General features: G+C 45.4%; 1 protein-coding gene across 3 annotated transcripts in view; it reads right to left on the bottom strand.

Annotated features, from left to right (window-relative positions):
* Positions 1 to 26,709, bottom strand: part of Myocd (myocardin) — a 60,772-nt gene extending 34,063 nt beyond the window's left edge. For 2 of the 3 annotated variants that reach the window (XM_038327895.1, XM_038327897.1), the window contains exons 1-4: positions 24,036 to 24,093; positions 14,233 to 14,288; positions 12,669 to 12,744; positions 8,331 to 8,492 (exon numbers count right to left, since the gene is read on the bottom strand). In XM_038327895.1, coding sequence (XP_038183823.1) covers positions 8,331 to 8,492; positions 12,669 to 12,684 — 178 coding nt within the window. In that variant the 5' untranslated portion in view covers positions 12,685 to 12,744; positions 14,233 to 14,288; positions 24,036 to 24,093. Of the gene's footprint in view, positions 1 to 8,330; positions 8,493 to 12,668; positions 12,745 to 14,232; positions 14,289 to 19,247; positions 19,400 to 24,035; positions 24,094 to 26,698 lie in introns of those variants that run through there. The other variant, XM_038327896.1, reaches the window with a different exon arrangement.
* Positions 26,710 to 27,017: the final 308 nt, after the last annotated feature.

The following is a 27,017-nucleotide window of genomic DNA, read 5'->3' as shown; positions in this document are numbered from 1 at the left end:
GGGCGGGGGCTGTCTCTAGCTCTTTTGACTGCTTTCAGGACCCCTTTTCTCCTACGGGGTTGCCTTGTCCAGCCTTAATATGAGGGGTGATGCCTAGCCTTTCTCAACTTGATATACTGTATTTGGTTGATACGCATGGGAGGCCTGCACTTTTCTGAAGAGAAAGGGGGGAGGAGTGGATGGGAGTCGGAGGAGAGGGGTAAACGGACTTGGGAGGGTGGAGGAAGGGGAAACTGTGGTCGGGATGTGATCCATGAGAGAATAAATTAAAAATGTAAAAGATTATTTTGATAACATGAATATGTCTTTGACAAAAGAACTACCTATTCAAAAGCACTGGTTAAATGGAAAGTCCTGACTGAGACGGGAAATCTGATCCAGTCCAAAGACAAGATGAGAAACTTGTCCCCTGCAGCTGGAGTCCAGAGTCCTCCTACTGTTGGAGGAATCCAGCCACGTTTGGTTTAACTCAAGCCAGGAGTCAGGCAAAACACTGCTTCTCCTGGAGCCAGGGCATGCAGGATGCTCCCATCCTGTGCGGAAACTATTTAATGATCAGTGAGCACATTAACACGTGAGAAGAACCCAGGGCTTTCAGTACTAAGGAGTACCTGAGTAATAATGACCACTCATAAACCTAACAAGGCTCCCCACATTCTGTAGAGGAACCATCATTCCCATGGAGACAGTGCGAGCTATATGCCATGTTCTGACCTGAGGAGGCAGTTGGGTGCACTCTGGGTGCCCACGTCTTTTCTTCCTGTTTAGTATGCCATTCCAGAATGATGCGCATGAGATCAGCTATATATACATATATATGTATATATGATTATATATATATATATTATATATATAAAACTATAGATTCGGAGAAGAAACTCACATTGGAAGTGGGACCAACAGTAGGCATCCTATAAGATAGACAAGTCTATGAGGGGGAAAAAAGAGGCTTGGTGTGGTAGGCTGTTCAACTACAAGAGGGTGACCTGGAAAGGAAGAGAAAAATGCCAGATGGGAAGGCTCACTGTCAATAAGTCCTTCCTTGTGTTAGGAAAGGTTCTAGATAATTCTCTCTTACATTTTATTGAAGCTTGGAGGGAGGGAGGCGACACAGTAGGCCTCTTAAGTCTGGCAGGAGCAAGGAAACACAGCTGGAGAGAGAACCACAATGTATAAACACAAACGGAACGGCACGTGGATGGAGCAGGGGAAACACACAGAGGTCGTGAGGCTGATGAAAAAAACCATCACACTAACGCATCTGCACCTCACCATAGAAGGGATGTGGTCCCCGGGGGGAGCAGGCCCACGAGCAAGCTGGGTCATCTTTGCTCCTGGGAGGGCTCCAGCTGCTGTTCCTACAGCTGGTCTCCAAGCAGCCCTACGATGTTTCTTCATGCATATTCCCTTGTTTGTGAGACTCCTAAAGTACAGAAGGGGACACGAGGATGGGGGGTCGGGTCTATTCTCTAAGGCTAGCACTGACTTCTGGGATTTCCTTGGACTAAAGCAAGTGTATGTTTAACCTTTTTCTCCAGTGGATCCCCGTTTATTCTGCACAGACTTCCTACCACACCACAGTCTCGCCTTTAACCCTCTGCTCTTTTTATGCATCGCTCAGACCCTGAACTGCTACCGTGCTTAAGCAGCTTTTACTACGATACTAAAGTTACTAAATTGACTTGTCAGCTCTGATCACTGAACAAGAGATTAGAGCGGGGTCTGGCACGTTAGAAGAGACTTGGTAGATAGTCAGTGAAGAAATGTGTGCATGCAAAGATAATCTTAGCTAGCCCATCAGTTTAAATCATCATATGCATTGAATATTTGCAAGTGTGCATTTTCCTCTGAACTAGGAGCCGCAGGACCTATGGCGTATGAATATCTACCTTTGCATTACTGGTGGCCCCTCAGTTCAGCAGTTAGCAGGAGAAGTTGTCACTTTCCACCACCTAACTCATCCATTCATATTCCTATCTTGATGAATGATGACATCACTACCTTGATCAAGAGAAAGAGAAGCCTGTGTGTTGAAATTGCGATATGCAATGTTGGTCATGTCAGACTCTTCTTGTACACTGACAGGCAGGACTTTCTCCAGCTTGTCAGCTCTCCTTAGACAAGTGTGCCAGCCCCACAGTGGAGTTCTTTCATCTCTCACAAGGCCACTCCACACCACAGACACAGTCCAGTCTGTATGCACAGCCTAACGCTGTACACACACACACACACACACACACACACACACACACACACACACACAGGGGTGCATGCACAGCACAGCAGCCTGACCATGTTCACACACACACACACACACACACACACACAGGGGTGCATGTACAGCCTGACCATTCACACACACACACACACACACACACACACGGGGTGCATGTACAGCCTCACCCTGTTCACACACACACACGGGGTGCATGTACAGCCTCACCCTGTTCACACACACACATACACACACGCACACACACAGGGGTACATGCACAGCCTGACCCTGTTCATATACACAGGGGTGCATGTACAGCCTGACCGTTCACACACGCACACACACAGGGGTGCATGTACAACCTGACGCTGTACACACGCACACACATACACACGCACACACACAGGGGTGCATACACAGCCTGACCCTGATCACACACACATATACACAGGGGTTCATGCACAGCCTGACACTGTACACACACACACACACACACACACACACACAGAGGGGTGCATGTACAGCCTGACCCTGATCACACACACATATACACAGGGGTTCATGCACAGCCTGACACTGTACACACACACACATACGTACACACACACACACACACACACTCAGTTTTGCCTCATCAGAACCCTTCCTGTGCTCACCACTACCTTTTTTGTATCCCTCAAAAATTATGTTTTCTCTAGCTAGGGTGTTAGAAAAACGGTTTTATCAAGTTTCTTGAGGAGAAGAACACTGAAGTTTGAGCCTCTCTGCTTGAAGACACGCTGTAAACTGCTACCAGCACTTAGCAATTTCCACTCTGCCCTCTCCTCACCCCTGCCTCTCTTCCTTCAGGGCTTGACTGAGACTCAGTGTAGATTATTGGTGGGTTCCTGATGAGCAGAAAGTGAGACTTCAGCGCTCTCTCTCTCTCTCTCTCTCTCTCTCTCTCTCTCTCTCTCTCTCTCTCTGTGTGTGTGTGTGTGTGTGTGTGTGTATGTGTGTGTGGTATACATGTATGCAGTATGTGAGGAGATCAGATGAGGTGTCAGTCCCAGATTTTTCCTCAGGCACCCTCCACCTTGCATTTTGAGGCAGGGTCTCTCACTGAACCTGGAGTTTGTTGATTTAGCTAGACTTTACTGGCCAGTGAGCCCCAAGGGGTCCTTTTATCTCCCCTTCTCCAGAAATACAATTATAGGTCTGTCCCTCTGTACCCATCTTTTTATGTGGGCTCTGGGCACCGAACTAGGTTTTCGTGTTTATGAGGCAAGTGTTTTTACCAATGGAACAGTTGCCCTCGCCCCAACTTCATTCTTTGCATCAATTATTTGAGACTATTTATAGCAGAGAACCCCGAGACATAGCAATGACTGTAATGGCAAAACTTACAGATGAGGCGGTCGAGTCACAGTAAGATAAAATGACAGTGTCTACAGGTGTGTGACCTAGAGCCACCAAACTACAGTTCAAAGCCAGCCTGATGCATTCCAAAGCTCTGGTTTGTGGTCACGAGTGCAGCTCAGTGGCTGGGCCCTTTCTTTAGAATTTGCAAGGCCCTGGATTTGATCACCAGTATAAAACAAACACAAACAAACCACAAAGAAAGAGAGAGACCCAAACAACAACAACAACCCTAGAAAACAAACAACAAAACAAGCCTCCAGCTTGCCTCCGACAACTTCCCAGCAAGCTGGATTAGAGGCAAACTGAATTCAAGTAAAGACATGGAACCAACAGACTTTAAGAATAGAATCACAAGCCGGGCGGTGGTGGCGCATGCCTTTAATCCCAGCACTCGGGAGGCAGAGGCAGGCGGATCTCTGTGAGTTCGAGGCCAGCCTGGTCTACAAGAGCTAGCTCCAGGACAGGCTCTAAAGCTGCAGAGAAACCCTGTCTCGAAAAACCAAAAAAAAAAAAAAAAAAGAATAGAATCACAAACTTCTCCTTTCTAAGAGAAGAAGCAGACAGGCTTCTAGAGACTGTAAAGGAGAGAGGAAGAGACAATATCCCATGTGTAGAAGTTGGGTTGAAAAGTGGAGTGCAGGTTCAGAGACACTTGGACCCACAGCGAGCCAACACCACATGCGGCTGGAGACTCATGAGCTTTGACATGGAGAAGGAGGAGAATTTCCAGCATGGGGCAGATCATACAGCTGATATAAGATAAAAGTTTGAGTATGCATGTGACTACGAGTGTCACCATAGAAAGTCATGAAAGAACAACTTCAGAGATGCGCACGAGGAAGGCTCATGAAGCTGATCATGAGACCACGTTTAACAATTTCCATTACTCAGAAAAATTTCAGAGGTAATTGTCAATTATTTAGTGAAGTGCATCCAGGCAAATCACCCTTGACTTATGGTGAGGTGACTTTCAATAATGCAACAGCTGGAGTCTTTCAGGAGGAACCTTACTGAGAAATTTGAATTTTGATCTTTATCCTGAATCAGCTATACCTTCCCCTATTCTTTTGTTGTGTGGGTGGCAACTGTAGATAGACCTGTGGTCACAGCATGAAACAAACCACTCTCCACAGTGTTTCGAGGCGGGATGTTCTAGGCTGGGATTCTCAGGAGTAGTAAATATATTTTCGGTTTGGGAACTATTTGCACATGACATCATCATGATTCAAGGAGCAATCTGCATGGCTTTGACATTTAAATCGGACCAATACAAGACAAAAACAGTAGAGAGTGATATTAATTATGAGTGTGCTAACCGGATGGCTGTTGATCAAATGTGGGGCTCCCTTTTCCACAGTGAGGAGTTACAGCTGGGAAACAGATGGTGCCCAACCAGGGGACCCTTCTCAGCCTATATACTGCTCTCACAGTAGGCAGAGTGCAAGGAGGGTGTTCATTTCCAGATTTCACTGAAGATCCAGAAGGTGATGAAGTGTTACGCATCTAAGCTTCTACAAAAAGTTTCACTTGTCATGCCTGTTCGTTTAGTTGTTGCCATGGTTGACGTCCCCACTACAAGGGTGGGTGGGGCTGTTGTGACACACTGAGCTTATAGCTTACTATCTGGCCCTTTTAAAAAAAAGAGCCTTGCTTGGAGGATGGTGGGAGATGGGAGGGGACAACAAGCAATATTAAGGAGTGTGGCATGGAGGACTCCTTTTAGTGACAATCTTTTCCTGGACTGTTATAACACTAAATAAATGCCAGGACACGCCAACAAATGAGGAAACTGATCCAGACGTATAAGTAAAATGTGAGCAATTTCTATACACATGAATCATGAAAGGCTGCTTCCAGGAATGTCAGGGTGATTTGGAAGGAAGCAATGTCACCAGACTGTCACAGGCAGCAATGATATTTCCAGGTCTTTGTTGTTTCACACCCTTTAAGAGCATTTGACTCAGTGTCCTCTTCAAATTACCCTGAGGGAAGACATGTCCTCACACAACCTATACCAAAAGCACCTGCCATGTATGAAGGCGGGGGATTATAGAGTTCCGGCCAACAGAGAAATAGGATGAAAACATGCATCCCTCCAGCAGCTGTAGGAACGCAGATAAGCATAGTACAGACAGCATGACGTGTTATCACATCACCTTTACCAGGCAGGGTCTGCTGTCCACCCTAGTCTGGCCATAAGCTCACTGCCCCCTGGCTGTCCTGAACCGTTGTCAACCTATCAGTAATAATAGGATTCTACTAAGCAAGAGACACATGATTATCCAGTCATCTCGCATGTCATTATGTATTGCATATATATGAATTACATAGGCTTTATAAGCCTTATGCATAATTTAATACATAATGTAGGTGTTTCTATGACTCATCAAGAAAAAGAACTACCCTGCTCTCTCTCTCTCTCTCTCTCTATATATATATATACATATATATATAATAAAATTTTATTTTATTTGGTATACTATACTATATCATCTGTATGATTTATATCAAATAATATAACCTATAAATGTAAATACATATTGGAATTGTTATATGAAGTAAAAAAACTATTGAAATGTAGTGCAAACATACAGTCCTATGATGACATTGATCATATAATATATAGATTTTCAACACCAGTCACTGCACAAGGTGAAGCAGGAAACATGTCTCATTTGTAGACATTTCCACTTAAACAGGATGAACTGAGAAACTTACTGGCCTACTAAGGAAATCTTCAAAGATGCTAAGAAAAATTAAATATACAAAATGATTATTTCCAGTGTCACTGTGATCTAAAGGACCTGGCTTATAACAACAAACTGTGTTGAGGGACATGCAGGGTCTGGGTAAATAGAAAGGGATGTTGTGTTTCTGTCCCAGAAGAATCTGTGTGCTTTAAGCATATGGATTATGGATTCACTGCACATTAACCTATAAATGTGTTGTATTCTCAAACAAATTTTGACAGGAGTAAGTTAGCCTATGAAAAATTGTTCCTAAGTGTTATCTCCAATACACCTCTGTAAGTAGCCAGGAAACAATAGACAAAGCAAGCCAATGTAAAGAAACTTCTGAAGACAAAGGGCAAATCCAATTGTAAAATACATGACAAAATTCTGGACAAAACAAAATTACATGTGCCTCTTAATCTAAGCACTGAAATCTTTTCAGAGGCACTCAGATTTTAAATTTGAAAGTGAAGGTGTGTATATGATAAAGTAGGTAAAAAAATAAGTCCATATTATTGAGCTGGGAAATAGTCTCAACTAAGACAAATGCAGAAACTATAAAGAAAAGGATGAACAGATGAGAAGGAAATTTGAAAGTGCTGTGTGGAAAACCAGGAAGCACAAGGCAACAGACTGCTAAAATGTCTGCCACACTAGTGATAGTGGCTTTTCTCGTATAAGTAGCACATACACGGAGAAACACAGGCCGCAGGAAGAAAAGAAGAAAGGCTACCAGTTGGGAAGTTGCAATGTCGGTAGAGACTAAAGGTGCAGATTAGAAATCTTCCGTCTATAATAGCCAAGTGACAACTTTATAGTCATGGAATAGGACATTCCAAGAAATGATGAGAGATGCTCGATGGCGTTTTCTCCCCAGACTTTTGTCCTGGCTCTAGGAAGGATCTACCCGAGCAGTGATGAGAGCTGAGAGCGTGTACTCCTGAGACCTGTAGGCCAAGTTCCAACGCCCAAGTCATTCAATGTGGAGACCGTGTGTGAAGAGGAGAGACAGCCACTGTGAGATGTCTAAGTGGGCACTGGGAGAGAAGTCGGTGACTCTCCTGGAGTTCCTATTCCCACAGTTACACATTCCAATGGTCTCTGCATGGATGGTTGAGACGGAGACATAAGGCAACTCAGGGGCACCTCACAATAAATGTAGCTGTCCTTACATGCACTTTTGACAACACACTGAAAGATTTAAACATCTATTGGTAAGTAATACATTTCAAGTGTCCCCAGGAACTGCCTGCGGGTCTAATTGGAAGAAAGTCAGTTTGCCCATAGGAATGTTCATCTCCCTACTCCACTCCCCTCTGTTTACCCAGGGCCCAACTACAGCATAGCTTAGATGAACCCTGCTTGCAAACTGTTTGGCTCCACCTGAGGTCAGCTGGTCTAAAGGTCTGTGAAATGAGCTAGGGCAGTTTCTGAGGGAGCTGGTGAGTGCATCACCTCCTTGAGTATTTGGCCTCGGACATGACGTAAGAATTGTCAGTTGACCATGTGTCATAACGTGAGTTTTGCTTGTGAGAGCCTGGGCATTGCCATCTTCATCCCAACCCTAGAACACAGCAGCCAGACTATTTCCATTGTACTAGTTTGCTCCCCATCTCTCTCTCATTGGTTAACCTGGTTTTTAAGATCTCACTTGAAGCTCAGATTGGTCCAGAGCTGACGATAGAGCCCAGGCTGGCCTTGAAATCGTGGCTATCCTCCCATCTCAGCCTCTCAAGCGCTGGGATTGCGGCTGCCAGACTTCCTTACTGACTACTCTCATCTGACTTTTCTTGTCTCCGCCTCCTTCACATAGGAAGCTAAAGTCAATGGACCTCGGGGCATGGGGAACACGCTTGGGGAGCAATCCATGGCACAGCTCATCCAGTGAGCTGCTTAGAACAGGCTTTCCTACCTTGCCAGAGCTGTGGCTGACCTGGGTTTCACAAGTGTGGGACAGGCATGCCTCCCCCAAGCCCAGCTACCTTTTATAGCCTCTTTTACTGAGGAATCCATAGGCAGGATGTTCTTCTCCACCAGTTCCAAGGGCCCTGGGCGGAGAGCAATCTTTTCATTGAGGTCATCTGCGAGGCGGGCTCTTTTCAGCTTCATCTGAGCAGTTGGGATGGATCTTTCTGCCGTGGAGGCTGCAAGGTGGAAACAGGCAGGGGCCGTTTTAGAATTTGATGTCATTTTGTTTGGTTCGCTTTCTTGGCCGGTGGCTACAAAACACTGTGTCACACCATGCCCTACATCCTGATAATGTTTCAATGCAAGCCTCATCACTTCGCAGGGATTAGCTCCAGAGAGCAGACACTTCCAAATAAAGGCAAATGAAGAGGCACGGGAAAACTGGAGAAACTCGTCTTGAGAGGATTTGTTTTAAAAAAAAATGCAATTTGGCAATTTTGTAAGCAAGCCGTCCATGGGTCTATGCGACTGGCTTGACCCTAGGTTGCTGGCTTTTGAGAATGACTGGCACAGGCGGGGCCTGCAGTATACATCATCTCCTGTTGAGAGTTATAGGGGGAGTGGAACCTTCTAGGGCTTTTAGACTTGTCCATGCTGTGATGCTGACTGGGAATCAAATGTGACGATACATTGTAAAAGACAAAAAAAAAAAAAAAAAAAAAAATCCTTTGAAACTGAAATTTTAACTAAACAGAAGGAGTTTTAAAAAGAAACTGAATTTATCCATCAGGCAGTTTCTCATCATTTGAAGGGTGGAAAGGGTGAAGTACAGGGTTCTAAATTCTCCCCTTTATGGCTGACCCCAAATGTTCTCATTAAGGTGAGCTGTGAGTGATTTCCGTGAAAAAGCAAAATAAGGAAAATCTAGCCAACCTGTGGCTCTGGTGGAGAAATACAGGGTCTGTCTTAACATGCTAAGCTGGAAAGATGAGGCGTTAATAGACGACTCTCCCAACCCTCTAATCCAGACCTGGGATCTTGAGTGTGTGACTGGGCATTTCTTACACAGCAGAGAACTCCCGCCATCAGCCGCTGGCCATGCTTGTGTAGAAGTTCCACACGTAAGAGCAGGAGTGTTGGGGCTGCTGAGGTGACACAGCAGGTAAGAGCACTGGCTGCTCTCGAAGGGACTCTACTTTAGTTCCCAGCACCTATGTCAGTGGCTCACAACTGCCCGGAACCCCAGCTCTGGGAGATCTGACGTTCTCCTCTGGGTTCTACCAGCACTCTCCTAGGACGTTACTGCCCCCCCCCCCCCCCCCGCAAACACATGCCATTAAACAGTAAAATAAATCTTTAGAAAAGAATGTGGCTTTCCAGCTCCTGGCTGGACTCCACTTCCCAATTCAACCCTGCCATAGACTCTCAGCTCTTCTCGCACCAGCCCTCAGCCTCTCAGCCTGCCATGGATGGATCCACTCATTGTCTGGACAGAGAGCTTTCCGTGCCAACCCCCGCGGCGCCCCCTGCTCTCTTCGGCCCTCACGGCATACTGTGCTGCCTTTTGCAATCTGTTTCCTATTTCCTGTCCCCATCTGAGTGAGAAACGCAGGAGAGAGGAGCCATTTGAGTCTTAGTGGGTCTTTGGTACTCAGGGAAACTAATTCTCACTCCCTGTTGGGGAGACTAGAAGGCTCCGTGGAAGAGACAAGCCACGGAATCAAGGGCTGGTGTGGTGGAGAACATCATATTGATGGCAAGGATGAAAGAAGCAAGTGTTTTAAAGAGCTGAGCAGGAAAGTCAGGCAAGCGTTGAGTCACACCACACCTCTTAGGTCTTCTCGACCATGGTGCCCTCTCTGCACGTGGGATCCCAAATGCCCTGGCTGTGCTTGAGAAAATGAGACTAGTAGGGAACTCCCCACGCTGCCCCAGTCTTTCTGAGCTGTCTGTTTTTATTATTAGATCAATACATTTTCTTCCCAGAACTGGGCCACAAATGCGCATATTTACATGTTTAGTTTGTCTTCCCAGAATTTGTCTAAAAACCCTGGTTTGCTTTCTGCTGTTTTCACTAAACATCTTTAAGCTTTTTCTTATTAACTCATTATTCTTCAAAACCTTAGCTGTGGTGGCTGTGTGGTATTAAACTAGACAGAGGATCCCCAGTTTACTTGGGGGTCCCCTATTGTTGGACATTTTACCAGTTTCAATGTTTTCCCCTCCAAATATAACTCCGTGCTAAACACATTGCATCCAAATCTTTACAAACGCAAGTTAGACACACAGTCAAGGGTTTTGGCACACTCTGCCAAGCTGCTCTGTAGAAACTGACCTGGCTGCACCCCACCAACAGAGTACAAATGTGGCGTTTTTGCCACATGAAATATTTATTTTTATTTTTTAATTTTTTTATTGAGCTGTATATTTTTCTTCACTTCTCTCCCTTCCTCTCCCCTCCCATCCCCTTCTACCCTCTCTCAAAGTCCCCATGCTCCAAATTTACTCAGGAGATCTTGTCTTTTTCTATTTCCCATGTAGATTAGATCCATGTATGTCTCTCTTAGGGTCCTCTTTGTTGTCTAGGTTCTCTGGGATTGTGAATTGTAGGCTGGTTTTTCTTTGTTTTATGTCTAAAAGCCACTTATGAGTGAGTCCATATTATATTTGTCTTTCTGGGTCTGGGTTACCACACTAAAATGATGTTTTCTAGATCCATCCATTTGCCCACAAATGGAGTACCACACAGTGGGAAAAAACAATATTTTCATTTGCTAAATCAACCATTGAAAATCTGTATCACAATTAAATGGCATTTCTTGCACAATTTGCATAGCTATAATTTTGTGCCGACATGACAGCGGCTCCCAGAATCTTCATAGATGCCATTGTAAAGGAGGTAAGAATTTTGTCACTTGTGCCCAAGAGCCCTTAGGTTCTTCAGAGCCTCCCCTTCAGATTCTGTGCTGCCTTCTCTCTACCTTACAGCGTCTCACTCACTCCCTGGTGGCAGAAAGGTCAGGAAACCAGAAGGATGGAGACGATGCTGATCAAAGAGAAAAGACTCACAACTTCCTTTCTATTTCAGGACCTTTCCTACCCTGTACGGCTTGCATCCAGACTTGGAAGGAAATTCTATTCTAGAGAGAACACCCTGGTGCTGGGTGCCTGCTGCACTTCCACTTTAAGTGCTCCTCCATCTTCCTTAACCTGGACCATACTTCACATCCCAGCTCCTTCTCTTCCCTTCCATAGTCTATGCTGAGTCAGATATCTTCCTTCTGAGGCCTCCTCCGTGCATTCCCACCACCGTGCGTGCTCTCCGTGCATTCCCACCACTGTGCATGTTCTCCATGCATTCCCACCACTGTACGTGTTCTCCGTGCATTCCTACCACCGTGCATGCTCTCTATGCATTCGCAACATGCATTTTCTCTTTTGTGCTGGGTGGTGAGCGCTAATACTCTTGTCTTTCTTCTCTGTTATCCTGAAGGGTTCACTAAGGGCAGACATCCACATCTTGGTCATCTCTGCACTGACAAGGTCAGCCAAACCCTTGCAACCCTCAGTGCAGCACTCTCCCACTGATCAAAGAGTTCACAGAAAATGTCCAAGTAGAGGCTGAGCCTCTCTGAAGCTGGAACCAGAGGGCAGAGCATTCCCATTGCAGGAAAGGCCTCTGCTCCGCTCAGGTGTCAGACTAAGATGGCAACTAGGTGTTTACTTTGTTTCCTGTTTCCCAACATGATCAGGACCCTTTAAGACAGTTCCCCAAGTTGTGGTGACCCCCATTCATACAATTACTTTTGTTGCTACTTCATAAGTGTAATTTTGTTACTGTTATGAGTCATGATGTAAATATCTGTGTTTTCTGATGGTGGTAGAGGACCCTTGTGTAAAGGTCATTTGAACCCCAAAGAGGTTGCAGCCCACAGATTGAGAAGCGCTGCACTGGAACAAAAAGGCATCCACAGGGCATAATCAAGCAGCTATGTGATGACTGTGGGAACAACTAGACGAACTTCCCATGTGGACAGAGGAGGACTCTCTGTAGGTGCTCAGCAAAATGATGGAGCTGCCTGGCCTTAGGGTCAGGAATGGTGTAGGTGAGGCAGGAAATCAAATCTGAAGCAAATGTGTGGCTTTCTAAGTCTTCTATGTGGCTAAGAATGACTGGATGACTGTTCAAGAATGCTCTAGTGCAAAGCTGCTAATATATGACTATGTGTGTGTATATATACACATATACATGCATATATATATATATGGTGTAGAGATATTTTTATTTTATTAATTCATTTATCTTTGGAGAGTCTTTTAAAGGGGCTTAGAAAATACAGAGACAGAAAACTCTTGGGAATTGGCCCCCTGCTGGGCAGGCCTGCCCTTGTTTGTGATTTAGGTAGCCTTACCTTGGAGAATGTGCATATTAACCAGGCTGCCACGATCAGATCTGGTTCTGCCCTTGTGCTTTAGGGAATCTTCAGTCTGTAGAAGAAAAGCACAAAACTCTCAATTTCTCTCCAAAGAAAAAAGTACTCTATGAGTAGCAATGGAAAGTTCCCCTCTTTCCCCATGTTTTTGCAAAGAAACACAAAATTTCCCCTTAGAATTTCAGTATGGCAAGGAAGGGCAGCGGGGTGAAAAGCCTGGGCCTGAGTCAAGGGCTCTAAATTCATAAACACAAAGGCAGCCTAGCCATGTTCATATGGCAGTTGACCTGCAGTCACTTTGCTGTAATGGATCCGATTGCCTAATTGTCACGAAAGCGACCAAGGTCAGAGATGAACCCTTGCACAAACTTGCACTGCAATAGGACTCTCTACAGCCCTTGCCAGTAGTCTCTGACATGGCACAGTGCAGAACCTGCAGTCCAGACTTTGGAAGGCACCCGGGGAAGAGTGGTTTGCCACATCTCATTGCCATGGAGGAGCTGTCTGGAGGACTAACAGGCTAGGCTCAAACCAACTGAGGATCGCAGGCCTCTGACTCCCTCTTCCAGGTTCTTCCCTCTCCCTATTCTAGGTCTCCCCATTGCTGATGACTTCTGTTGTTCATCATTCTGCCTTGCTAGGAATCCCAGCCCCTCACAAACAAGTTGGGAGAAACGCAAACTCTGGTCTTCCTGTCTATTCACAAACAGGCTACATACAAGGCTGCAACTAACAGACAAGGAAAGACACCGGGCAGCTGTTTCTATGACCCAGAAGGTGCTGGCGGCCTCTACATTGTACTGATTCTACTGATATTATAGGAGTGGAAATGTATGATAAAGGTGACCAATGAGTACATCACATTTTCGTTTAAATAAAAAACCGAAATAAATTAAACGACCCTGTCTCCCAAATGAGAAAGTCAAATGAATGTGTAGCTCCCTCCACTCACAACCTTCATCTTTCCACTGAACCCTCGTAGGAAAATCTGATTTTGCTAAGAATGACTGTACCAACAGGGCAGTGGGGGTGCACAATTTAACCCTAAGACTCAGAAGGGAGAGGCAGGCAGATCTCTGTAAATTTGAGGCCATCCTGGTCTGCAAAGAGAGTTACAGGACAGGTTCCAAAGTGGTACAAAGAAATCCTGCTTTGAAAACCAAAAACCAAACCAGACCAAACGAAATTGACTGTAGTAAAAGATAGCTCAGTGGGAAGGCCAACCTTACTTCCTTTCTTAAAGGTGTTCTGACCTTTTGACCTCTAGCCTATCTTTGCTGACTGTCCTCCAACCTGGAGTGAGTAAAAACATTCCCTTTTTAAGCTGAAAACTATCACTCTTAGAGCTCACACAGGAGATGTTGTTTCCACAGTTGTCTTTGTTCATGGGAGTGCGAGTCCGCACAGAATGAGGACAGGGACGCGGGAGTTTCCTTTGGAGTTTGTTGTAGAAACCCTACGCACCCGAGCCAACATTTTAGCATGCGATATCTCCACCCTGTCAGCCACGCCTTGTTCAGAGAAGGCAGTTTGCAAAACTTACCTTGTCACTCTCCAAACTCTTTCTTGGGTCATGGAATTCAGTTGGACTTTTCAGTGCTGCAACAGAAAGATAAAGAGATGAGCAGGGGCTGGCTTGAGGCAGGGTCAATCTTGCAGGGTTGCCGTGTGCTTGCTGAGCTATGCACAGTCTGGAAGTGATGGCCCTCTATCAGGCTACAAGCAACAAGGAAGAGAGACCCAGAGGATGCCAGCTGCCCAGAAGCCACAGGAGACAGAGGAAGGCAGAACTCGGGGGGAAACTGGGAAGAGCAGCAGAGGCAGGCTATGTGACAAGAGAAGGGGTGGAGGCAGGCCATGCCAGGTTTCTGAGGGCACAGGGGGGCAGGCTAGAATAAGGGCTAAGTGGGGCAACTAATGCCCTCACTGACTTCGCTAAGCCTTGAGTTCTATAAGCTTGGGGAATAGTTGTAGTCTGAGATGCATGTGGCTCTCCTGGAGGAAGAGACTATTTCGGAATAGAATGTGGCTGGTTGAACATGGGCAGGTAGTCAAGGGTGTCAAGTGAGAAGCTGAGACTCAGAACACGAGAGCTCAAAGGGTCCAGTGAACTCCAATCCTAACCCTAACCAAAGTGGGGAAACTGAGGTCCATGGACATGGATTGCCTTGTATGGGAACACACAGCTGGCTACTAGGTCCTCTGATTCCCTCATTTTTTTTTCAGGAGTGGGGTTCCAGCTGCTCTCTGGCAGCAGAGGTGGGCTTCCCCAGGCAGTCCTGTCCAGTGGCACAGAGTGGCACAGAGCAGCCAACCTGTCCCAGTTAGCACTTCCTATCTTCTCTGTGTCCTCCCATCTCTCCTTGGAAGCACCTCTTCACTAGGGTTCTGTAAACTTAGAGGAGCAGACGTGCAGAGCAGCTTTCTGCACACATCTGAATTTTGTGTTGGCTTCCTGGCCTCCTGGGAACAGTGTCAGCTGGAAGCCATAGACAATCAGGCTTCACTGCAAGTGAAGAGGTTGAGCAGAGTATGGAACTGCCTTGCTTTTCTTTTTAAATTAGTCATTCATCTGGATATGTTTATGAAACACACGATCCAGATTCTACAAATATTCTAGCAGGTGTCCACTCTTACATTACAGGCAAGGAAGTCATTTTCCGAATCTTGAATTAGGTTTCTAGCTAGGTCAGAGCGTGCGTGCGTGCGTGCATGCGTCTGTGTGTGTGTGTGTGTGTGTGTGTGTGTGTGTATGTTTGTGTGTGTGTGTACCCGTACAGAGTACACGCTAACAGGACCTGGTAGGTACCATAGTGGGGCTTGGCCATATTATTTTCTCTGTAGGATGCTGTTTGGCCATGCTTATCAATCCCCCCCAACTCACTCCCACATTAGCAATGCTGACCAAAGGCCATGGCAAAATCATCCCAATCAGCTGCTTTGTATACATCTAGTCGACATGACCCCTTCTCTCTCCGACTGGAGCAACAGAGGCTCTTTTTCAAAGGGAAAAGGCCGGATACTTAGCTTGACTATCACATTTCACAATGACCTGGCAAGGGTTTCTCAGCTTCTGTTTGATTGTTATATATTCCACCTTAAAATGGACCCCCCAGCTACACTAACTACTGTCAATACCCTCCCCCCCCCGCCTCTTTCTCACTTTTTCCCAGCCAAGTGTTTCTGAGAAACAAGCGTGTAATGCTATTGTGGCTCATGTACTTTCTTCAGCAGGAATCTCGGTACCCCTGGGAAGGAGGCTTGCCTTTTCTCATATTTGATCCCTGGATCTCTACGATGGGAATGGACAGAGTGACTCTCCCTCACCAAGCTACCAAAGGTCACAGAGTCTACTCGGGCCCCTGTAATGTGTGAGTTCTGCACCAAGAGGTGTCTACCTCTGTCCCATCTCCTGGTGCCATGGAATTAAGCATTACATGTTAGTAGGGCTGAATTATTTTCACCACCAGTAAAGGGGGTGGTTCTGAACTGACCTTATTGAGTGGTTAGGAAGAATAATGTGTTTTTCCTGGAGGTAGTCTCCAAAGGGAATACCCCATAATCTTTAGATATTGCCCACATTCTAAGCATAATTTGTTAGCTTTGAAAAATTATTGTGTGTGCATTTGTATGTATGATGTGTATGTGGGGGCACTATGCTGAGGGGCATTGTGGAAAACAGAGGACGACTTTGTGGGGTTAGCTCTCTCTTTTCACCATGTTGTAAGTTCTGGGCATTGAGCTCAGGCTATCAGATTTGTGTAGCAAATGTCTTTAGCCATGGAGCCATCTTGCTGGCCCACACAATTGCTTCTAACTGGGCATGAGGGAAATTTACTGATTCTGCATCCTTGAGCTTCTTCAGGTCTCACCAGTGGAGCTTCTCCCTTTTCTAGGAAACACTGCATCCCCTGCCCTGGTTCTACAAAGCCACAACTCATGGATTATCACTTCCTTTCCTGGGAAAGGACCGAAACACTTTAGTTCTTGGTGTTAGGGGCACAACGGTCTTCTGGAACCTTCTACCGCAGGGTGGGAAGCTATGTCCATTTAATGAGGTCTTGAGAAGAACAGGGAGAGGCCTACATGCTGCCCTCACCAAGTAATGCTCTCCTTAGGGCTTGCCGTGGGGGTTGGGTGTGCTATGGGACACTAGCTTGGGGTCACATTGTGGAAAACTCCCCAGCAGAGTGGCCCTGGGGTTGAGGTTTGCCTACCCTGTGACTCCAGAGAATGTGGGCTCCAGCCATCTCCCCTGCAGGCCTCCAAAAGTCATAATGCCTCCCTCGGTTGATTTTTTTTTTTAAATACACAAAAGACCACTTCTGCTGCCAGCCCAGGGAGTATCAAATGGCAAAATTTCATATTTAAAGGACACTGACATTTAAGATGGAAAAGGAATTTGGATTTCTAAATTAAAAAAATAAGTCCATGTGATTTCAAATTAGAATTCGACTATAAATCCAGTCAGCCACACATCTGACTTGTTCCCCTGGAGGAAGATTAATCGCTCCTCACAGGGGAATTCATGTTCTCGCCTCAGCGTTTAGTCGCAGGCTATTCCTATTTCTGTCCCTGCAGCTCCAACTAATTTGGGTCAGCTGTGTGGATAAACATTCGCCTAGATAAGAACAGGCCTCCTGCGGTCCGTTCTGCACCACTCCGACTTCAGGCCTTCAAGGAGATCCAATGAGGCCGAGGTTGCAGAGAACTCATTAAGGCTGAGGCGGGGCTCTTTTGCCGAGGGCTGGGCTTTGGTGTTGAGTGGCAGCCCACTAGGGATGCTGCGCGCCACTGACTTCTCTCTAGGGGACCTCTCACTACCAGGCCCAGAGAGAACTCCGGGTACTCTGTCCTACTCCACTGAATAGAGACGGAAGGAAATGCCAAGAGCTGCAGATGGTTCTTAGGACAGGCCCCGGGACCGGCAATTCCCAGCATTAATTGGGAACTTGTTAGACGTTTGGGCCCTTGAACCGCATCTCAGAACCACAGCCTCAGAATTTCTGGGAGTGAAGCATAGGAATTTGGCTTTGAACAAACTCCCCAGGTGTTGTTGATACCCAGGTTTAAGGACAACAGCCCGTGGGACTTGTAAGGCTAGTGTGCCCCTACTGAAAGTCTCACAGACACAGCGAGTTCTAATGAGAAGCCCTGGATTGGGATTGTCCGGATTGGATTTCAGTTCCTAGAAAGGATGCTCGGTGACTGACAGTCTCTTTTGCCACTGCTGCCTGGAGTCACAGCAATGTAGTTTAAAAGTGCCAGCTCCAGTGAAAACCATTTGCTAGTAAATTTGTAGCTCACTTGTTAGTTGAAAATAGACATGTGGATTAATAACGAATACTTACTAGGCTTTTTAAATTTTAATTTTATATGTTTTGGTATTTTGCCGGCATGTATGCCAGTGTACAGTGTGTGCCTGGTTCCCACATTGGCCAGAGAAAGGTGTCAGATCCCCTGAAAGTGAAGTTACAGAAGGCTGTGAGTTACCATGTGGGTGCTGCCAATTGAGCCCAGGTTCTCTGCAAGAAGCCAGTGCTCTTAACTGATGAGGTGATCTCCCCGTCTCTACAGGGTAGTCTGTGGGGAGGGAGACAGGGTCATTCCCATATGGGAGATTCCTGGTGCTGTGTGATTAAAGGCATCCCGGGTACCTGCGAATTTAGGACCCATCTAGTTGAGACCTCTCCTTGCTGGTATAACCTTGAACTAATCCAGTAGGTTTTCTGCACTCTTGGCTTCCCACTTATAAAATGGGCTTCATGGTGTTTGCTCACGCTTCCTTGCTTTGAAAGGCGAACAGGCCTTGAATACTTCCCCCTGAGCAATCGGGACACAGGTTTTGTGGGGGTGATAGCAACTTGTTAATTATTCTATCTATGTATCTATCTCTTTCTCTCTGAGGGGAAGTTGGTAATAGATCGCTTATTCTGTGCTCAAATTATAGTCTTTGGGGTTCGAAAACAGTGTATTTGCCCAATGTAGCTGGTGGCATTTAAGACCTGGTGTATACACATAGATTCTGACCTCACACATGCAAATACTAGGGAGTTCCTCCCGTCGTGGATACAGAGACAAATTCAAAGCGTGTCTCCAGTGACTGGTTCTCTACTTCTTAAGAAACAGGCAACAGGAAAATTGAGGGAGAGATGAAAGAGAACAGAGAAGACACAATTGATCCAGTTTGGCATGGAAGTTCAGGGTACTGTCCCCTAGCTCTGAGGGCGAGATGGTAGGGAGAGAGGAAGAGGCAGACAGATTAATCCCCTCGTGCCCCGCGTTCTGCTCAGGCAGCCAACAGTGTGTGGTAGGTGCCCGTGGGGAGAAGCCAAGTCAGCTGGTGCACTGAGAAAAGGCAGGGGGACTCCGTCCCGTGAATGTCTCAACACTATGGTGAGGCTGCATGGGGGGTGGGTGTGGGGATGGCCCGTCATTCTTCTGGCTACTCAGGAATGCCACAGAGTTCAGGGGTTTACCAAGGCTTTGCGATAAGTATGTGGCTGATGTAGCTTGGATTAGTCTGCAAAACAAATAAAGGCAGCACCATTCACCGACAGCTCCTCGTATCTCCAAATTCATTTACATAGATCAGATCATTGAACTCAAGCTGCCCGGAAATCCCTCTCCAGTCAGAGGTGGCTTTCTCTGAAACTGTGGGCACACAGTGACTTCTCTGGTCTCTAGGTCCTCAGACATCTATCCCAGTTCTTTCCTCTCCTTTTCCATTCCAGGAAGACAGCTGTATCCCTGTATTCCCCGAGTTTATCCCCATGAGGTGTTCTTTGGTAGCAGAGAGGGAGGCAACACTCAGGTTCCTCCTTCAAACCCCTTGGTACCCATTCTCAAGAAGGGCTCTATACTTTCCCCAGCTTCTCAACAGAAACAGTTAAACGAGGGCTCCATGGAGCTAGCTCCTTAGTGATTCAGAAATTCTGTCTGATTCCTGTGTGTATGCCCTAGGTACAGCCTTACTCCTAGTAGGTGCTCATAGATCTGAGGCCATTTTTAGTACATCCAGGTCAAGAGGCTGAGAGTCCTTTATGTGGGAGCTTTGGAAGGGGTCAAAATAAGGTAGAGCCATTTAAGATTCTGAATTCAAGACTGGAGCAAGTCCAAGCCAGATCAAATCCTAGCATAGAGGTGGGAGTTGGGCATGAAATTTCACCTCTAACTCTGGAGTTATTGACAATTGTTAGGTGCTGGGAGAGGGAGTTTCCTCTAAGAGTATAGCCCCTCCTGGTAAGTTGATGATGCTCCGTTGGAAGCCTACCTGTCCAAAAATATTTGCACATCATGGGTTTAAATAAAACAACACAAAGTTGAGTAGGGAATCTGGGGTGTGTTTGGGAAGAGTGAATATAAGCAAAACTCTTAATGCAGCTATCAAAGGAATATTAAAAATTTTAAAAATAAAATGCATCTACCTGGGAGGGTGATGCTCAGGTATGAGGAGTGTAGGGAGGATATTTGTATGAAAACAATAAGGAAAACCCTCCTTGACGTTCCCAGGGCAAGAGGGAGCCCTCTTCTAAAGCCCCAAGAGTGTGCTTTCTTCATATCCTACATCCTTGAGCCTGCAGACCTGGGGAAGACATCCTTTCAAACCCTAGCTTCAGCGGAGATTCAGACAGTTCCATCTGGGGAATCATACGTGTGTCTGAGAGATAATTCAATAAAGCTTTAGATTTCACGGCTGTTTGGAAAGCATGGACTTCACCACTCACTGTGAAAGCTGTCTTAGGATATGGCTCAGCCTCCTACTCAGGTCCAAGGAACACTTTTTTATTCATTAAGTTGCTCTACATCAAGGTTCTACATTGACCTAAGAATATAAGAAGACGTCTGTCTTCACTTCTAATCAAAAGATGGTACATTTAATTTTATTCAAAGCACCAGAAGAGGGAAAACCATAAACTCATACAAACTCATAAAAACAAGTGAATGTTTTTTAAGTGATTGGAGGTATTGGGGGGAAAAAGTTGCTGCTACTGGTGTGGACTGTTTGTTACTTAGCAGCAACCTCAAAGCCTGCACATTACATGGCCATGAAGAAGGAAGGAAGGAAATTGAACCCTGTTGGATGAGGTAGACAAGTCAACTGGAAAGAACATCTCAGCTCATTGGGGTCAGAGAAGAGAAAACACAGTTTATCATCATCACACTGAGAAAAAGTGAGATCCGTCAGAGCTGGTTAGAGTGAAACATCTCATTGAGATGGCTGGGCCATCCTCCACGTTTTCCCAGTGGGTCTCCGCAGTACTGGAATCAAAGCCAGGGTCTTTTTTGCACTAAAAGTGGGCATTGCACCATGAGTCACACCCCCACATCTCTCCTTGACTATTTTGGTCACAATTAATTTACATTCTTACAAATGTAAAACAATTTCTTTTGAAAATTTGAAAGAAATGGTCTGTGTGGGGCCTGAGCCTCAAGGGTAGAAAGAGGATCTGTGTGGGCACTGGACATCACGGGTTCTGACCTCTGCTCTATCACTCAAAGAGATAGCTGGCATTCCTGTAGGCTCTAGAGATAACCCAACGTAAAGAAAAAAAAAAAAAAACTGCCCAAGAGTGGCGGTTTCCCATTAACTACGTATGTGTGACAATTTAGAATAAATCACTAACGTGGCCTTTGGTTTTGTGTGTAGGCAATTTATAGTAAGTTGTGCAATTTTCAGAGAATTACAGTTATTTCACACCATGGGCCAAGTGAGATTTTACAATAATCTTATTTCATGTATTAAGTTCTTACAAGTTAATAGGAGAGGAACCCGGAACTCACTGGATCTGTTTTAGGACATTAGAAAACTCTCTCAGGCCTTCAGCTTCATCTCCATGAATGTTAGCTAGAAATAAGGATTTGACTACCGGGCGTGTCTCAGATCTCTGCTGGAGAGAAATATCACTCTAGCGAGGAGACTTCAAGGCTCCTAGGAGAGCTGAGGAGAGGCCCAGGGAGTGGTGCGGACCATTAGCACTGCCTTGGCTAGAAAACATGTAGATGGTTTCCTGAAAAACTTAAAAAAAAAAAAATAACTGAAAAACTTAAAAAGAAAAAAAAAAAACCTGAAAAACTTTTTAAAAAATCCGAGAATTAACTGAACTATGTAGCTGTTTGCCCTTTCATTTTTTCCTCCTTTCCTTTCCTCTTTCTCTTAAAAAAATTGAAATAATAGATGAAGGTCTTCTTGGGCAGACAAGGAGACCCCCACTGAATTAGAATGACTTATTGTCAGATCCCCTAGTATTCTGAATTCCTCCCAGGAATCATCTTGGTCATTATTGTGGGCATCTCAGTGCATGGCTCTGGATTCTGTACACAGTTAGTAAAATGTGTTACATAAGGTTAAATCCAGGAGAATCCGAGCCTTTTGGAGCCTCTCGCCCTCATTTGCCTTTAGGTATGGTCCCTTGGTGTGCTGTGTCAGGTTAGTCGCCTATTAGGACTCTGGGTACACCAGCAGGGGCAGAGACTGGTTCTTTCTCGAGCTTCCTGAAGAGAGCTGAGCAGAGCAGGCCCATCCACACAGGGTCTGCAGTGTGTGCCAGACACCCACACACTTTCCCACGGCAGGAGCCGCTTCCTTAGAAACTCTGGTTGGGGGGAGGTGGCTAATGAGCGAACCTTTATCATTTGGCTGGGTTTCAAGTAAGACATTTTATTCTTTGCAGGACTTCCCTGCCCTGAAAATGTCTTGATGATGTGACGGACCGGTCACAAACTCTCTTTAAGCATTTCAATAGTGCTTCATTGATATCTACCCTCCTTGAGTCTGAAAATTCTGGAGAAGAAAACATTACATCTCCACTCTGTTCCTTTACAGGAGAAGATGCTCCACCTGTACACCTGACACTACATCCCGGGGGTCATCGCTGTCTTGACCTTTTATTTTCCACTTGTATCCAGATTTATCTCCATAGGCTTCAAAAATAGTCTTATCCAAAAGCGGGCTGTGAAATCCAGGTTCAGCATTTGGGCATGTGGGCTACATTTTGTTTGAAATCAGTTGTGAACCTGGATGAACCGAGAGGTACTGGTGTGCATGAGCCATCTGCCCTTCCAAAATGAGGAGGGGACACCTCTGAGGACATGGCCGTGAGATTTGCAGTCTCGGATCCCTGGCTTCCATCTTTCTCACTTTCAGGAGCCTGACCAGACGAAAACACCAGACACGAGCTTGCCACCTCCGTTTCCCAGCAGGACAGTGTTGCTGGAGCAGTCAGTACTGAGATTACAGGACCATCCGTCCCTTCTTCTTTTTTTTTAAAAAAATATTTATTTATTTATTTATTTATTTATTATGTATACATTATTCTGTCTGTGTGTATGGCCGCAGGCCAGAAGAGAGCAGCAGACTCCATTACAGATGGTTGTGAGCCACCATGTGGTTGCTGGGAATTGAACTCAGGACCTTTGGAAGAGCAAGCAACGCTCTTAACCTCTGAGCCATCTCTCCAGCCCCCGTCCATCACTTCTATGCTCAGGAAAAAACTCTAAAGAAGTTTTGCTCCAAAAGTCCCTGCCGTTCACCAGTTGGATGCTTAGCTAATATGAGGGCCGCTTTTGAATTCAAAAGGAAAAGCTTGAAGATCCTCAGCTCTAGGCAATCCTTGGGCCTTAATACGTCCCTATACATATTAACCACCATCGTCTTGTCTAGGGTACAGTCTGAGACCAGTACTGTGCAACGATTCACATTTCTGCAGGTGTTATTATGAACGCTGACTTTTATATTTTATTTGAAGAATTAATATGACCTAGAAGAATTGGAACGGTGATTTCATGTCTGGGCCACCTTCCCCTGTACTTTCCTGGACAACCAAGAATTAGCTTTAATTGTTAGAAAATTTCAAATAATCTTCTAAAACCTGTGACTCATACTTTGGGCAGTAGTTCAACATTGTAGTTAGTATTCATGCTAGAACAGTATTGCAACTGAGTCTTCTACAAAGGAAATGCTTGACAATATTTAATTAATTGTGGGTTCAAATAGCTGAACCCAAACCAAAAAAAGAAAGAAAGAAAAGAAAAGAAAAAAGAAAAAAATAGCTTACACTTGGTACTTCTAGAAGAACCAATTTCAAAAGTAGGAGAAGAGTCAGGGACGCCCATCATCCACTGAGTTTACCCTGGGAGTAAATCTACCATATTGGAGTCTTAGGAACAGCCTCCACATAGGCAAGGGTAGGAGATAAAACATCCACAGCCTAGATGTCCTCGGATTCAGATCCCCGGGGATCTCCGCTGAGAGATACATCGCCTGAGACTAGCTGATCTCTAGGGTCTTTTTGTCTCCTGGATATCACAGCGCTGAGGGGATGAGGAAGAGCGGCGGGTACTCACGTGGTATCAAGCCTTGGTTAGCCAGCTGCTCCTGGGTCCTTCGCTGTTGAAGCCGTAACTGTAAGACTTGGAAAAGGAAGCACGAGTGTGTGAGTTGGGACAGAAGAACGACAGTCACATGTTTCATCACACTTTCCTAGCCCTTCCGGTTTAAGGTCCAAAGCAGCTTTGAACAGGATGGTGAAGCACATTGTTATTTCTGAGGCAGACAGAGAGAGAAGCGTGAGAGGATCAGGAGGCTCGCAGGGCCTACGAGTCTACGGCAGCTAGAAGACTGGGCTCCTTTGAAGAGACTGTTGTTTCTCCACACGGTGTTTCCCCCTCTCTACTACACTATTTCTGTGATGGATGTGACCCAGTGCTAGCTGGGTGGTAGCCTGCGACTCCAAACGGGAGACAAAGCGAAGAAAACATCAGCTGCGAGGCCCGCGGGAGCCCAGATCCCATCGCACCTGGGCACACTGCTGACTCTCCTGGATCTCGGAGTTCTCATTTGTTATAGGAGCCACACCTACCTGTCAGCATTGCTATGAAGCCCAATAAAGCAAATGTATGCACAGAGCTTAGCAAAGGGCCTGTCAGCAATGCTATCCTTAGATGCTAGAACTAGGAGAATCTGGGATTCTTATGGGAATTTAAAGGTTATCGGATTTATGCCTCTCTTAGGAATAAAAAAACCTATAAATTATCCAAACATTATATTATGTGCATGCATTAGATATTCATAACACAAAGATCATGCATAAAACATGTACCTGTAAAATGTTAACACTGAATAGTACAGGATTGTTAAAACGTGAGTAGAATATTTACAGTTTTTTCCTCTCCCTCAAACACATTTTGCCTTTGGAAATACAGCTTTCCCTTCATGAATATTCTATTTTCTCAGGAAGATTCTGGTTCCCCATCCTGATCCTTGGCTTTGGTTGTTGGGAATAAGAATGTACATTAGTCAGCCTTCATTACTGTCACCAAATACCTGATGTAAACACTGGAGTGGAAGGGCTCGTTTAAACTTGTACATTCAGAGGTTAAACCAACCCTGTCACTAATTAAAAACAGGAAACGCTGAACAAACCACACACACACACACACACACACACACACACCCTGAAGAACATTAATTAAGCAGATTTCAGAGAGCACCGAAGCTTGGAGTTCCGACTTTGGAAGCTTAGGCTTGAAGACAGCCGTAGTGAGAAAAGTGACAGAGACACCTAGAACTCCGGAAGCAAATCAAAGCTCAAACTCCTGGTCAGAAGCATCAGGGACCCGTGTTCTGCTGAGTGCTGCCAGCTGCCGGAGTGAGATGAGAGGCTCAAGCAAGAGAGGGGAGGGGAGGGAAGGGGGAGGAAGAGGAGAGGAGATGGAAATTTTTAAATATAAAAAATAAAACAAACAAACAAAAAAAAAGAGGGCAGTTAGGAGCGGGGAGCCCCTAGCTTATCAGGATCCCCCAGTGTCACACTGATTCCTATTGTTTCCATGGGACAGACTCTAGACACAAGGGCGAGAGTCAGCTTGGTTTAATGTCTCGGTGGATTAATTGTCTACTATGATAAACACAGAAAAATCTGTATTTCCAGAGGATTGTGATAGACTTTGGGGTTATATAGTATTTGGCTTGTCCAATGTCTGGGGAACAATTTAAGATTACACACAAAGAAACAAGTCATTGTAACAGATGCTAAGTGGAAATAGCAAAATAAAATAAACCCACATTTTGGTATTGGGATGACCCTATGGTTGGGATTACCAGACAAGAATTTAAGGGGGATTATTTTCAGCCATGCTCAATAAAATCAAAGAAGCAATGATTAAAATGAAAGAAAGGATGGACAATCAACTACAACACGCAGAGAGAAAAGAAATGGGAATACTGCAAACCTATCTGTAGAATGGTCTGGAAAACACTATTTCGTGGAAAATGGGTTTACTAGGTCTGTAAATAACAAAGAGCTGAGTCATCTCAGAGGCCCATCAAACTGAAGGAGGGAAACAGAGGGAATTAAGTGAACAGATTCTCAGGGGTTTATGAAACAATATCCAAACATCTGCCTCTGAGGAATTAAGAGTGCCAAAGGACGAACAGCAGACGAAACGGTGGCTAAATACCATGACTAGGGAGGCAGTGTCAGCTTGAACAGCCGCAGGCTTCCCATCAGAACTCTGGGAAGATGGAAGATCAAAATGAACCCAGAAGCTCTCAGCCTGCACAGAAGCGCCCTGCAGGGATGAAGGTGGAATCAGGTGATGTCCGGAGTAAGGAAAATAATAACACCAGCTGCCAGCTCACACCGTTTCAAGAACTGATTATGGGAACTAATGCTGAAAGGGAACCTGGGTATTCAGAAATAAGGATATGAGCAACACTATCTAGAAAACATTTAAGATTTACTCCTTATTAATTTGGAAAACGTGTCTATTGGGAGAAAGACTGAGCACCGCCTGCTAGCGTTCCCGAGGCACATGGATGCAATGCAGACAGGATGGATGTAGTGTAAGAGACCTGCTCTCCTTGAGTCTTGAGCACCCCACAAAGGTCCTCACAGCCAAGGCTTGGTCTGTGGCCTGAGTGCTCTGGAAGGAAAGGACTATTTAGAGCCCAGTAAGGAAGCTGGGTCACTAGGGGTGTGCCCTTGGATGAAACACAGGGTCCTGACCCCTTCTTTCTTTCTTTCTGCTGTTTGAGATGTGTTTCCTTCTCTACTGCATGCTCCTGTCATGCTGTGCTGCTTCCTGCAGGCCCAAAGCAACATAGCAGCTGGATCATGGATCGGGACAAGACAACCTTTCTTGTTTATATGTTGATTATCTCAGGTACTTGTGACAATACTTTTTTACTAAAATGGGTTATTGACTACATACTTTCTACAATATTCACACAGTGGTATGACTTCAATGATAAAAGCTAATAATGCATATTATAAACCCCAGAGCACCCCTTCCCAAAACAGAAATACACCTTTAACAGACAATAAA

This window comes from Arvicola amphibius, chromosome 4, assembly GCF_903992535.2.
Source record: "Arvicola amphibius chromosome 4, mArvAmp1.2, whole genome shotgun sequence".
Taxonomy (NCBI): Eukaryota; Metazoa; Chordata; class Mammalia; order Rodentia; family Cricetidae; genus Arvicola; species Arvicola amphibius.
This window is presented reverse-complemented; position numbering and strand designations above follow the sequence as displayed.